This window comes from Amblyomma americanum, chromosome 1 (assembly GCF_052857255.1).
Source record: "Amblyomma americanum isolate KBUSLIRL-KWMA chromosome 1, ASM5285725v1, whole genome shotgun sequence".
NCBI lineage: Eukaryota > Metazoa > Arthropoda > Arachnida > Ixodida > Ixodidae > Amblyomma > Amblyomma americanum.
The window spans coordinates 514,032,132-514,045,949 of NC_135497.1; the positions used below are offsets into that span (position 1 = coordinate 514,032,132).

Genomic DNA, 13,818 nt, shown 5'->3' on the forward strand with positions numbered 1-13,818 from the left:
CTATTTAACCGGTGGGAACCCAAGAGCGTGCAAAATAACGGAAGTCTGACACCATAGACATGCATACATGGGTGTTCACCAGAACTGCACTGGCAGTTCGAATTAGCTGGATATTCCGAATTAACAGTAGTCAAATGAACAGAGTACTCATGAGGACTGTCTGGAAAAGACCGGCGTTGTTATTTCACTCAAGTTGTGTTCGCATTTGCTGATGAAAAATAAACTGGCTTTGCAGGCAGCCATGAGCGCCCTCTCGGAGGACATTGCAGCCATGTCAGCAGGCTGTGCAGGCATGGTGGAGCGGTTGCATTCGGTGAAACGTGACACCCGGGATCTTCTAGCCCGCACGGGTCAGCTGCGGGCCGAGGCGCGACGCCTGGAAGGGAGGCAGCAGGCAGCGCAGGGCTTCCTGGCTGCCTTCCAGCCCTCGGCTGAGCAGGTGGCCCTGCTGCGAGGAACAGGTGGGCCAGTTGGACGAGACCAACTGGACGAGCGGTTCCTGGATGCTCTGGCCCAGAGTAGGCGTATGCACGACCACTGCAAATTGCTGATGCGGAGCAGCAGAGCTCAGGCAGGCCTGCAGCTCATGGAATCGCTAGCTGCGCAGGTGAGGGGAGCACAAATGTTTTGAATGTTTTTTTTTTTTTGTTCTTTTTCGTGGATCATAGCACAGAATGCATCAACATGTTTAAGTTGACAATGGTTGTATCTGCAAATTCATTTCTCACAGTTACGAACCCCCTCCTATAGAATACTCGTGAAAAAGTGCCCCAAGCACGAATTACGATGGGCTGCTATATTTTGGGCAATGCCTGGAATTTTATCTGTGCTGCGGGTTTTGCGTGCCAAGCAACGTTGTGTGTTTGTTCACATTGCCATGCATGATGGTATCTAACATGGCACGTTGTGTTCTGCTGTGCCACCTGCAAGGCTACTGTTTTGACCGTGTTGTCAGTGTTCGATATTGTGACACTTTTTCAAGGTGTGTTAAATTTAACTTCAAGCAACCAGCTCGCTTCTGTAGCAGATCAGATTATAATTTTTAAATTATTTTTGTGCCTGTTTCAAATGCATAATTTTTACCAAAGACTTACCCTCCAACAAGAACATAGGGTTCGTCATTTTGAAATCTTTTTTTTTTTTTTTCACAGTCATGAGTGTTGGAAGTCCACTGCTCATTGCAAAAAGGCACTTTTGCTTTTTGAGTCCCCTCATTTGAAGTTGAAAACATGTGCTTCACAAGCACACTTAAGGAAAGCTGCTGGAGTTTATGCCGAAAGGCCTTGTGGAACAGTTTCCTTTCCTCTGTTCTACTAGGTGTTGCAGAAACCTTGGGAAGAAAACTTAGAATGCTATTGGCAAAGCCTGCAAACCCTGTGAAGGAGGGTAAAAAGAACATTGAGGTGATCCTCTGTTACCGTGAGACATCTTGTATAGTTTGACAAGAGTGGCACAAAAGCGTGACGTAAAATTAGTGTTTACTACTCTCGGCAAGCTTTCAAGCCTGTGCACTCACATTTCCTTAGGCAAACGTGAAGACACTGCCTGCAGACTGAAACGCCAGACGAAGTTTACACAGTGTACAATGAGGGTTGTCTATTCAATCCTATTGTCCTGTGGTAAGGTTTACGTTGGACTAACTTGATGATGCATAACTGACCAGCTGAGAAAACATTGCACTCTGTTCAGATCAGGCTCAGGCAACCATTTGTCTTTACATGTATGAGAGCACCGTTGCACACTTTGGGCTAGTATCACCAGCAGGAGAAGGTAGAAGGTAAGAAGATGAGTGTGAGTTCCTTAAGGCTTGTGTGGTCATGAGGAATGAGCAGAGAGGCATAAGCAAGGCATCAGTACTTGTCATTGAGTAAGAATTAAGCTTTTCATCTGCAAGTCTCTCTCATTAAGGTGAACAGTTGACATGAGTCCGGAATTCTTTTGCGGTCTTCACAGTGCACAATTTTGTCACATGTGGTCATATGGTTCCCATCACTTGCCGTAAATTTTTGCGTTGTCTTGAGCTCATCCTCTGGCGCTGGTTGGTCTTGATGCCCTTGCACCAATAAACACCATCAAACATCATTACAGTAAAATCTTGGTGATATGATCATGATTGATATGTATTTCAGGATGATACAAATTTGTAAAATTCTTTGGCCAGAGTGCATTATGTAAAATGTTCAAAATTCTGATGTTTCGAACATTTTCCCACACTACTACGGATTATACGAATGGGCAAGAGCCGTCACGGTGGCTCGGTGGTTAATGGCGCTCGGCTGCTGACCCGAAAGACGTAGTTTCGATCCCGGCTGCGGCGGTCGAATTTCAATGGAGGCGAAATTCTAGAGGCCCGTGTACTATGTGATGTCAGTGCACGTTAGAGAACCCCAGGTGGTCGAAATTTCCGGAGACATTCACTGCAGTGTCCTTCATAGCCTGAGTCGGTTTGGGACGTTAAACCCCCGTAAACCAAATGAATGTGCAAGGTGCTGCCCGCACATTGCTGACATGGCGTACGGCCCAAACATCGCCAATGTCGCAATCGCCAGTGGTGTGGTACAGGCATTTGAGCGGTGGCGCACAGCAGTAAATAAATCCCTTCAATCGTAAACAGATCTCTGTGAATGCAAATGCACGATCAAATTTGTATCATTGAAATTCTGCTGTACCTGCATGTGAGTGACAACTTGATGCTTGAAGTTTTTGGGTTTTCTGTATCTACTATCACCGGTCAACAGCATGTTTGCATGTGGAAGAAAGTGTGAAGTGCACAGAAAGTATAAATCAGTTGTAAGTGCAGGGGTGGTGTATGTGCTGCTTCGTTTGTTGTGTCTTGCATCTTCTTTCTGTGAGTTCCTTTCATGACTGCCTTGGTGTTGTTGTTGACCTTTATTTAAGACACCTTGCACATCGTCCTGTGGGATAGGGCTAAAGGCTGGCCAAAGGCACGCTAGTACCCATTGAGGCCACGACTCCCTTTGCAGGAGCATTAGTCACTTGGGATTCGCACAGACTGTGCACGGCAGATAGGTGTGGTGCCAGCTAAGACTGCGCTCTCTTACTGTTGCAGCAAGAGGCGGCCTACGAGCACCTGTACCGCTGGCTCCAGAACAGGTGCCGAGTGCTTGGCTCTGACACTGCGGCCGAGCCCGGTCCACTCCTGGCTCGTGCCTTTGGGGCCTTGCGCGAGCGGCCTCTGCTGTGGGGCTATGCTCTCGATGAGTATGCCAACGCACGCCGTGCCTGTGTTGTGCGGCACCTGATTGACGCCCTCACACGGGGTGGAGGAGGCACCCGGCCGCTGGAGTCCCTGGCCAAGGATCCCCTCCGCTATGCTGGCGACATGCTGGCCTGGGCCCACCAGTGTGCTGCCTCCGAGCGGGAGCTCTTGGAACAGCTGCTTGCACAGTGTGGAGGGCTGCGTGGAAGGTGAGCACGGTGACCATTCTCAGTTGAACCTGACTCTATTGTCACCCCAGTGTAATCGCTGCTGCACACCAGCGTTCAGCACTGTTCAATGCATTACATCTGGTTTGGGTGCCATAAGGGCACAAATCAACTTTATCTCAACATCCACACGAAGTGATGTTGTGGGCAGAGGGCAGAAAGCCTCCAAGCCAGGCTTGGCAGCACCCACTGACCATTTTTGTGGCAGAGACCAATGCAGCAGTGCAAATAAGCATGGATACAAAGAAAAAATGAAAAAAAGGAAAGAGATAGAAAGAATAAGCAAGTTTCAATTTATGCGCGAAAATACTGTGTCATCAGAATAAAAGGCACGCCTAGGCAGTGCTTAAACGTGTGCACGGTAGCATAGGTACACTGATCAAAATAGTAACACAGTGCAGGTACAAAATCTCGTTATGTTTTCAAAGCAAATGCAAGGGAAAAAACTTATGATCCAAACCGTCTGTTTTTATAAAATTTAACTGTTGAATGTGGTAAAAAGGCTTTTATTGACAATTTCACTTCATGAAAATGTTGATTAGCATTCCTTGGAGCCACCACCGTGGCTGACTGTCGCAGTGTTCTTGCCTTTCATGCTGTGTTCCCCAGAAATGGCCCGCTCGTATGTAAGCACATTGTTGTAGTTCTCAGATGCTTTGCCCTATTTCTGTAAGGCACTGTGAAGAAGCTGCTGCGTTTATCCCCGTCGTCTGATGCCTCAGCCAGAACGGCCCTCTCCTTAGTGCACCATTTCTTTTGGTGGGTGGGGGATGCTTTGCCCCTTTTGCACCTAGCATTGCTTAGAAGCGACTGCAACAGATGACTGACACTGCATGCACTGAATCTCTCCATGTCACGTGCCCTCAGATTTGGCCCACTTGTATGTTTATACCTGTGCCTTTGGACACTAAATGTATTGTACGACTAGAATTTGTTAGAATTTTGAACATAGTAGCCGGGAAATTGTGTTATCTGGGAATGTATAACCAGAAGAAATATGGTGCAGCTATATGGGACATTTTTATTGCCCGCGATTTTGAGTGTATGAACCGGAAATGTATCAGCAAGGTTCTTCTGTAATCACTTATTAAAGGCCAACTGCGGTGAAATTTATGTCAGGGGAGAGTCCTAAAAGCAAGGTACGGCAGTCGTGAGATAAGTGAGTGCATGGTGTTTCACTCGCTAAGAAAGTCATTTTTCACAATGAAGTCCGTGAAAGGGCAGCTATGGACCATTTGCAAAACTCCAGAAGTCAGTTTCTCTACATTGTGAAAATTCCTTCACTATGGCAGCCAAACCGGTTTTGGAGGCAGAAGTAAGTGGCAGCGCTGGAGACATGTATTGTTAGGTTAATGTCGCACCCCTCTTTTGCATGCTTCTGCCCTCTGTTGCTGTCACGATAAAGGGATTAAGCTCCTAAGCCATTGCCTTGCAAGTACAATTCACCCTCCCCTCTGCAGTCACAAAGGAAGGGTGCAAGGCAATTCTGTCAAGATACTGCTCGTCAGTGCATACACAGTGTAAGGTGTGGGATAGAAGGCTTTACTGCTGCACCCAACTCCTCCCCCTAGGACAGTTCACGTTGCCATGGTAAAGGTGTTTCTGCTGTGCAGAAAAGATGACTTATGGAGCTTTGTAAAGGGTCTATTACAAAGTGCTGGAACACTTGGAACCACCTGGCCACGTAATTGTGGAGTTTTGGCAGCTCGCTGCTGCAGTGAGCAGGCACGCATTACAAGCACCTGCCAATCACCAATCACATGAATTTGCAGCACTGCAAACAAACACCTGCAGGCTGGGGTTAGTTTTTGTTGCGTGGCGTCTGCTTTTGTCCTTCTTTGACGGAGGAAACATGGAACTGCTAGTACATATTTTGAGAACTGTTTTTTTGTCAGAATTGCCAGAAGTTATGTAGTCTTTCTATTCGTTCGTTCTGACCAAATCAGTTGGTTGGAAGCCGCCGCGGTGGCTGAGTGGTTATGGCGCTCGGCTGCTGGCCCGAAAGACGTGGGTTCGATCCTGGCCGCGGCGGTCAAATTTCGATGGAGGCGAAATTCTAGAGGCCCGTGTGCTGTGCGATGTCAGTGCACGTTAACCCCAGGTGGTCGAAATTTCCAGAGCCCTTCACTACGGCGTCCCTCTTAGCCTGAGTCACTTTGGGACGTTAAACCCCCATAAACCAAACCAAACCTGTTGGGGACCCCACAAGAATGCCACTTCAAGGAAAACAGATTGCCATATGCCCCACAACACTTGCTGTTTGCTTTACTTTTGAAACACGTGCAGAGCGTGCATTCCTGCGCGTCGTGAGCTTTCATGCCCCAGATGGCTACGCAGTATTTCGTCATGGTAATTGCGCTGGAAATTTCGAAAAATTTTAACATACTACCGAACTTTGGACTGTCGAACCACATTTTAGCCTCCAGCCTTTCACTTCATGCAATCATAATCCATTCACTCCCAATGGGCCAGGTTCGCGGAGGACTCTTAGTTTCCTGTACCTACATCATATCCGGTAAATTGCCCAACTGCGCGACACCGCCAGATGCACACTTCGTCTGCTACCGAGGTTTTTAAGCACTTGCAACTGCAGTACTAATTGTCTAACAAACTTGGAACATTGTTACGATTAGTTTTGTGACATACCCAGCATATTAAGAGGCATGCTAGCCAAAGTAAAATTTCGTTGCAGTTGGATTGAAGTTGGAAACCCATCAGATCACCATAGTTTGTGCGACTGGGCAGAATCTCCCAGATCTATTGAAAGCGAGTGTCCCAAATATTTATTTAGTTTTAAACAGGATATTATCTTAAGCGATGGTTTTTTTTTTCTTCCAATTTCTGTTTTCCAACGCTTACTGAGGTTATTTCGGTGTAATTCAGGCAGGGGCAGTAATTTTAATTTTTTAAAAAGTGGTTTGCCGAAAGTTAAGATGCAAAATATTTATGATCGCTGAGACTCCCTTTTTGTGTGTTGTAATTTTTTAATACTTGAGAGAATGGTCATCTTGCAGTCTAAATAGCCAATTTAAAATAATACAGGTTACTGCAGCTGAAAAGAGTGTGGCAAAAAAAAAAAAAACACACTACAGTAAAACCTCGTTAATTCGAACTCGACTGGGACCGGAAAATTGTTCGAATTAAGCGGAGTTTGAATTAACGAGCGGGCGCTAAAAAAAGCGGCCATCACGCCCGGCAGCACGGGCCGAAGCTAAAACAGGCATATCTGAGATCGGTATCTCTTACTACATGCTACTACACATTTGCGGCGGGCGATTGCGCGAATTAAAATCATAGAGCCCAAATGTCGAAGGAAATAAAGTTAATTTGTTTATGCGGTTGGAGCTAACATCAATATGCATTCGCGTAAGCAGCAAGCTTAATGATTAAATATGACACTATGCTTCAAAAACATGTTTATTAACAGCAGATTGGCAAAGCATATCAAAGAGAAAAATAATCGGTGATGCGCATTTGTTTTCGTTTTCTTTGCCGTGACTCGACAAGCATCGTCTGCAACTTGCCCAACAGCTCCAACGCAGCGTCCGAATTATCATCGGCGGAGAAGTAGCGAGATCGAGTGCTGACGCTGTTTCACATGCACTCGGGGGTGGCAATGGATCGTCGCCTCCGTCGGACTCGTCGTCGCTGTCAGCTGTGCTCGCCGCGCCGGAGTTGTGCGGCATCTGGTCACCGCAGGCTGCTTCAATAATCTCGGCATCGCTTAACGGCCCCGATGTCTCCACGCCGCTGTCAACGTCTGCGAAGCTCTGGAAGTCAACACCCTCCGATAAAGCAGCGTAGGCAGGGTGCAGCGTGACGGAGTCATCACACTGAGCATCCAGCTCTGCCGTGCTGCAGGCTTCTGGGCCTTCAATGAAGCCGCACTTTCGGTAACAGTTCGCGACTGTGTCCACCTTGACAGCATTCCACGATGTTGCCAGCATTTGGCAGGCTCCGAGGAGATTGACGTCGTACGATTTGCCGCTGTCCATACACACAAGAATCCGCTCTAGGAGGTGGCGCCTGTACAGTGTTTTGAGGTTTTTAATAACCCCAAGGTCCATAGGCTGCAGCACAGCCGTAGTGTTTTTCGGCAGAAATGCCAGACGGATCGCCTTCAGTCCGCTGATGTCGCAATGGGCTGAACAGTTGTCGACGAACAACAGAACATTCCTGTTCTGTGCCGCGAACTTCCTGTCGAGTGTGCGCAGCCAATCCGTGAAAATTGCTCGCGTCATCCACGACTTTCTGTTGAAAGTATAATCAACAGGGAGAGTTTTTAGCCCTTTAAAGCAGCGAGGCTTCGCTGCTTTGCCTATAACTAGCAAGCGGCACCGTTCCGTGCCAGTCGCGTTTGCGCACACCAACACAGTCACTCTTTCCTTGCTTCTCTTCCCGCCTGAACACGTGTCGCCTTTGTAACTGACAGTCTTGTTCGGCAGCAACTTAAAATAAAGCGCGGTTTCATCTGCATTGAACACATCGCTGAGCGAGTAATCGGCAAGGTAGTCCTTTAGTTGACCTGAGATCCAATTTTGACACGTTTCTTCATCGACTGCGGCTGCCTCTCCACAAACGCTTTTAAACGTAAGTCCGTGACGGGCCTTGAAACGCGACAACCAGCCTTCCGACGCGCTGAAGTCACTTATGCCCATCGGGCTGGCGAAGTCCACTGCCTTTGCGGCAATTATTGGTCCACTTAGCGGAATGTTCCTGCTGCGAACGTCCTTAATCCATGCCATTACAGCATCCTCCATCTCTGGATGAGCCGATGTTCTTAGTCGTTTCCGCGAGGGCTCCATCTCCTTTTGATACGCATTGAAGATCGAGTCCTTGTTCTTGAGGTATGTGGACAGCGTGCTTTTCTTGACTGCAAACTTCTCTGCGATCGCTGTCTTTGTTAGGAGACCACGTTCGACCTCCTGTAATATCTCCACCTTCAGTCTTCAAATCCTTTGCGGAGTACTTTCCTCGGTTTGCCATGATTGCCACAGTCGATGAGACGTCACCAGCGAGACACCAAACAAACGAGGAATATCACGCAACACAAACTTCGCTAGACACCGCGGCAACAAAGACTAGGCGCAAGAGGGGCCGGGTGCTGCGTGCAGGATGAAGGAAAGGAAAGAGTCTTCGCTTCCCGAGCTGCACAATAAAAGGGTACCGGAAGTCACGCGTTCTCGCAAGGGCTACTGGGAGAGTTTAGCCGACGGCGCAGCCAATAGAACGCTGGGCGCAGCGGCGTCGTCTGCTGCATGGGCAGGCGCGCTGGGACGGCGCCCAAGTAGAGGGAAGCGGGGGAACGGAGAGGGGAGGCCCGCTTGATTGAAACGTTTATTTCCATCAGAAAAAAAGTGCGGCTTCAAAAAAATGTGACGTAACCGCCTCTCCCGAGTACTTCCTTCCTCCATGGTCGCGTGCGTCTCCAATGGTCACGACCGCCTCGGCGCAGCGGAAACCTGCAACGGCTTGCGCCGGAGCCACCGTGGCTGGAGCATAGGCGGCGCCCGCGGTAGGGTGGCTACCCACGTGACCGCGTGTCAGCCAAAAATAGACAAGCCAATGCTTCAACGCTCCGGCAGCGAAAACCTGCTACGGCATGCACCGGAGGGTTGGTTCGGGCAACGAAATTCACGTCTCACCTCGTGCGTGCTGGCTTATTTTTTTTCTCATCATTCTGCATTTTTTTTAAATTTTCAGCGCATTGTATTTGCTACGAGGTGACTTCTATATGCAAGGAGCAATGCCAGCCATCGGCGCCTAGTTCGAATTAACCGACGTGGATACCGGCATATTCGAATTATCGGGAGTTTTGACCCATTGAAATACACAGGGCTTTGCCGGGACCCGGCCATCAGTTCGAATTAACCGGAAGTTCGAATTAAGCGATTTCGAATTAACGAGGTTTTACTGTAGTGCCGTTTTCAACTCTGATGACATGAACTTGCTTCATGCTGTTGCTTCCCAGCCCACTTGATGCATAGTGCAGTAAATGTTCTCTTTGCAATTAGCTTTTCACTACAAGGTAATTATATTTTTTCATGACACATATTTGGACACATGCTCACAGAACCTCTTGGTGGATTCTTCTGTTGAGGCAAACTTTCGATATGAACAAATTCTCATGGTTCATTCAAGTTTGTCCTAAAGGGGATCTGTTGTGCACATCTCTCAACCATGTGACATCGACATGCACTGAGGCCACCTTTGAGACATGCTGCTGCTGAGAACAAAACCTGCATGCGCATGGCTGGGCAGCATGTTAATGTGACTTCCTGGAAGGTGGTGCCATGTTAAGCTGCCCCTCACTGCTGCCATGAAAAAAATGTCTGTGGTCACCCCACTGGCGACATTTCCAGATGCAACGGTTAATATTGTCAAGTCGTCTTTGGTAAAAAATATATTCAAAATTTGATGTGATGACATTCTTATATTTTCACGCAACTCTGTTCCAATTTATTCTGAGGCCAGTTGGCCTTATGTCAGGACTGATTCGTTTTGTCTTGAGTATATATCTTAAGTGATTAAGTCGGCTACAGCTGAAGAACGAAGTGGCAGATGCCCCTCAGGAGGCCCACCAGCCAAAGCGTCGGCCGATTTTCATGACCCCGCAGTTAATCCGAATAGGCCATGGTTGATCCTCTTTCATTGCCCACCCCCTGCAATTTCATGATAGCTGGTCAAAGGGGTCTCTTCATGACAATCGATCGACCCCGTTGGTTGGAGGGCCTCCTTCGAGGGGCATCTGCCGCTTTGTCCTTGAGTTGTGTCCGACCATAGGTAATGACTGTATGTAGTGCAGACCTCCAAGATTGGTGGCAGCAACATCCTTTACTAGCAAAGCGCAGTGCCAACCAGGCAACGGTGATAAGTTGTGAGCACGTTCATATAAGACACACAAACACTGAGGTTGTTGCATGTCATTTTACCACAAGTATCAGCTTAGATCAGCTCCACTGCGTGGCTCCTACATGGTGTCACGTGTAAGCTGCTGCAGCATTGGTGATGGCATGGGCTTGGAAATCTGTCTGACGCAAGATGTTGGTCTGCTCATGCCTGCCCCATGTGCCAGCAAGGAGCCTGTCACATTCAGTGTCACTGTTGCTTCACGGCCACAGAGATACTGCAGTACAGTCGAGCCCACATATAACAGCCCCACTTAAGACGAACTTTCGCTTATAACGAACGAGACCTGCGTGACCGTCAAAATATGCATTGTTTCAATGGCACAAAATCACACGTATAACGAACGTCATTAAGCCCTGCTGATCGGTTACAGCAAACGAACGGCGTACACCCGGCGCCACGATGCGAGATAACCTGCCTCCGACTCCTTTGTGCGCCCGGCGTGCGACATGTTTACCCGAGACTCATCGCAGGATAACTGCCCGCCCTGTTTTGCACCGCTCTCGAGCAAGCTACCCTTCCCCGCCGATGTGCCTTCCAACATCGCCCTCTTGCCCCTCCTTGCAACTCTGCTCCCCTCTCCTCACTCTCTTGCAAATCTACACGTGGCCTCCACGATCAACCGCTCCATCGCCGGTGCCGATCGTGGAGGCCACACTTCGTGAAGCAGGCCTTTCGTGGGAGCCAAGAGGTGGCTGCACTGACGCTCATGGATGACCCTCATTGGTCTCTCCGCTGGCGCTGTGCGTCTGCATCTTCAGCTTGATTGGCTTGATTGCTGCCTGTGCACGTTGCACGTCTACCCCATCGCGTGTTTTTGTCACTCTTGTTGCGGCGCGGACGTTTTGATGGCTTCGTTCAAATCTCGGGCCCTGGTTGTAATTCAGGATGGCGGACGGGAACACCGTGCCCACTTCCATTGTATTCAGCGGTAGAGGTGATGAAAGCAGCCTGGGCGGAGGTGACGGCCACTGGCGTGCGGAACTGCTTCCGCGAGGCCGGCTTCGTTGTCACAGTGTCTGATGCCGAGCCTGATGCTTCGGAAGATGACCAGGCCGGCAGCGATTTGTGGCAGCGCGTCGTCAACTCCGACCTGGGGGGTGTGACATTGGTTGGAATGATTTTATTTCTGTCGATGACGATGCCGACACCGCAGAACCATGCACAAACGAGGGCATCGTTTCTGAAGTGTGGGACGAGAGTGACGCAGAGGTATCAGATGAGGATGAACTTGGAGCGCGCCTGTTGCAATTAGCTACATAGAGAGCCTCAGACAGCTTGTCCATGCCAAGGGCCTCTGCGATAGCACGCTTCTGCTTTAAATAAACTGGAGACTTCCCTCATTGGATCTGCGCTGCAGAAACAGACGTTCATCATGGACTTTTCGCAGACAAAAAATTTTGTTTTTGACAAGCAACTGTCTTTAAAGCTGTTGTCCACTTACTATGAACTTCGGTACATAACGAACGGACGCCGGGTGACGCTCATGCTCATTATAAGTGGGCTAGACTGTATTCTTGTGCTTGGATCATGTGTTGCTCAGTGTCAGTTTCTGTGTGGATGTCAATTTTGAAGCGGCTTGCCAGCCGATATTTAGACTTACAATAAATGACATTCCACTCAGTGCCCATGATTAAAATTTTGCTGTTACGCAGTATCCTTTTTGTTCCTCTCCCGAATTAGGTCTATGGCTGAAAACAAAATAAAAGGACGGAAAATTGCCCTTTCCACAGTGACACTCTTTGGCGACGAAGGTAACAGCAGAGTAAGTGCTGTGCAGCCGCTCACACAGCCGAGCATTCATTACATTGTTTAGCAAGGGTGTGGTCGTCTCTTTGTGAACATTGGTGGCTGGCACCGCAACAAAAAACCAGTGAGTGTAATTCCATTCTTGGTCTCTGAAAAGATTATAGCAATCAAGGTTCATCATTGCTTCCTTGCCTGCTCTTTAGAGGTATGTACAGCAGCCCTCTGGGAAGTGTGCAGAGGATTCCAAATGGGGTGTAGTATAATTGCAGTTGGTAATTCGACACCAAATGCTTCATGTTCAGGGATGCCATGGAGATGAATGTCATTAACTGTGTTTTTTGCTGTGATTATGCTGCTCATGGGGCAAGGAACTGCAAAGACATTTGCTTGCCTCATGCAGCATTACAGTAGAATCTCGGTGAACGGAAGTCGGTTAAACAGAATCAACGCTTAAATGGAACAAACGCCTCGCAGTTGGTTGGTTTTGTATTAAGGCAATGTAAAAAAATCTCGTTAATCGGAACAAAAATTTTCCGACCAGAACCGAAAATAGGTTCGAAACCGCAACTTGACGTGAACGCGCAGTCCCATCGCAGTACGCATTGCTGCCCCCCTCCCCCCCAACCTCTCTTTTCGATTTCCGTCTTTGGACGTTTCCGGTTTTCGCGCACACTGCAACCGCATCACTTGCTTTCTGTCTTGGTGTGCTTGCAGTTGTGTTCAGCTAGGCTTAAGCCTTACATCCGCTGTTGAGCGTCGTCGTCTGCGACATTTCGTCGCGAAGTCAGCATCCGATGGCAGCGCAGAAGCGACCTCACAATGCCCTTGGGTTAGAAAGGAAGGTGGAGATAATCAACGACTTCGAGAGTGGTCGCATCACTTAAACAGTGCTTGCGACGAACTACGCTGTCCCCAAGAGCAACCTCACGAGGATACTTCAGGACAAGGATAAACAGCAGCAGGCTTTCGGGACATCACGTTTTGGCCCTCAAAGAAAACGACTGCGGGTGGCCAACCACGAAGATTTGGAGAAGTGCGTAGTGGTTTGACTGCGGAGAGCTCGCAGTGAAAACATTCCGATCAGCGGGCCACTCATTCACGCGCAAGCACAAGAATTTGTTCTGTAGCTCGGCATCGAAGCTCGGTACAGCGAAGGGTGGTTGACAATATTTCAAGATCGGAATTTCAATTTCATAGTGTGTCGTGCTGTTTCAGGGGAGGCTGCCGTTACAGATACGACAGCATGCGGGGACTGGCCAGCAAGACGGCTCCCCAAAATTCTGCATAAGTGAGCAGCCTGTCTAGTATGGGTGGCGCCATCCAAAGAAAACGATTGCGAGAGCTAAAGCAAGCAAACATAGTCTTTTTTCACAAGCCAATCAATTGCAAATCCCACTGATTTCCACGGATTAAGTGGACTATTGACATTTATTTTAAATTTCAGTAGTGCTTTGAAAAAAAAAATTCAATTCTTACTGCTCTTGTGCAATAAAGTTTGTGCCCATAGTGTACCGTTCTCTTTATTATCTATATTTTGCATTTGAGATCTGCTTTCGCGGAGACTGCCAACTGCGCGAACACCTGCCTCATCGGAACCAAGCAGCGCGGAACGGATTGCGAAATCCTGAACCTTCTCTCGCTAAACGAAACTCCTGATAAACGGAGCATATTTTCCCGATCACTTGAGGTTCCGTTTAACAAGAGTGCACTGTA

General features: G+C 48.4%; 1 protein-coding gene across 1 annotated transcript in view; it reads left to right on the forward strand.

Moving 5' to 3' along the window:
- Cog6 (conserved oligomeric Golgi complex subunit 6) overlaps positions 1 to 13,818 on the forward strand; it is a 58,740-nt gene that overhangs the window by 14,177 nt on the left and 30,745 nt on the right. Inside the window, exons 2-3 of the mRNA XM_077650921.1 lie at positions 240 to 607; positions 3,071 to 3,429. Coding sequence (XP_077507047.1) covers positions 240 to 607; positions 3,071 to 3,429 — 727 coding nt within the window. The remainder of the gene's footprint in view (positions 1 to 239; positions 608 to 3,070; positions 3,430 to 13,818) is intronic.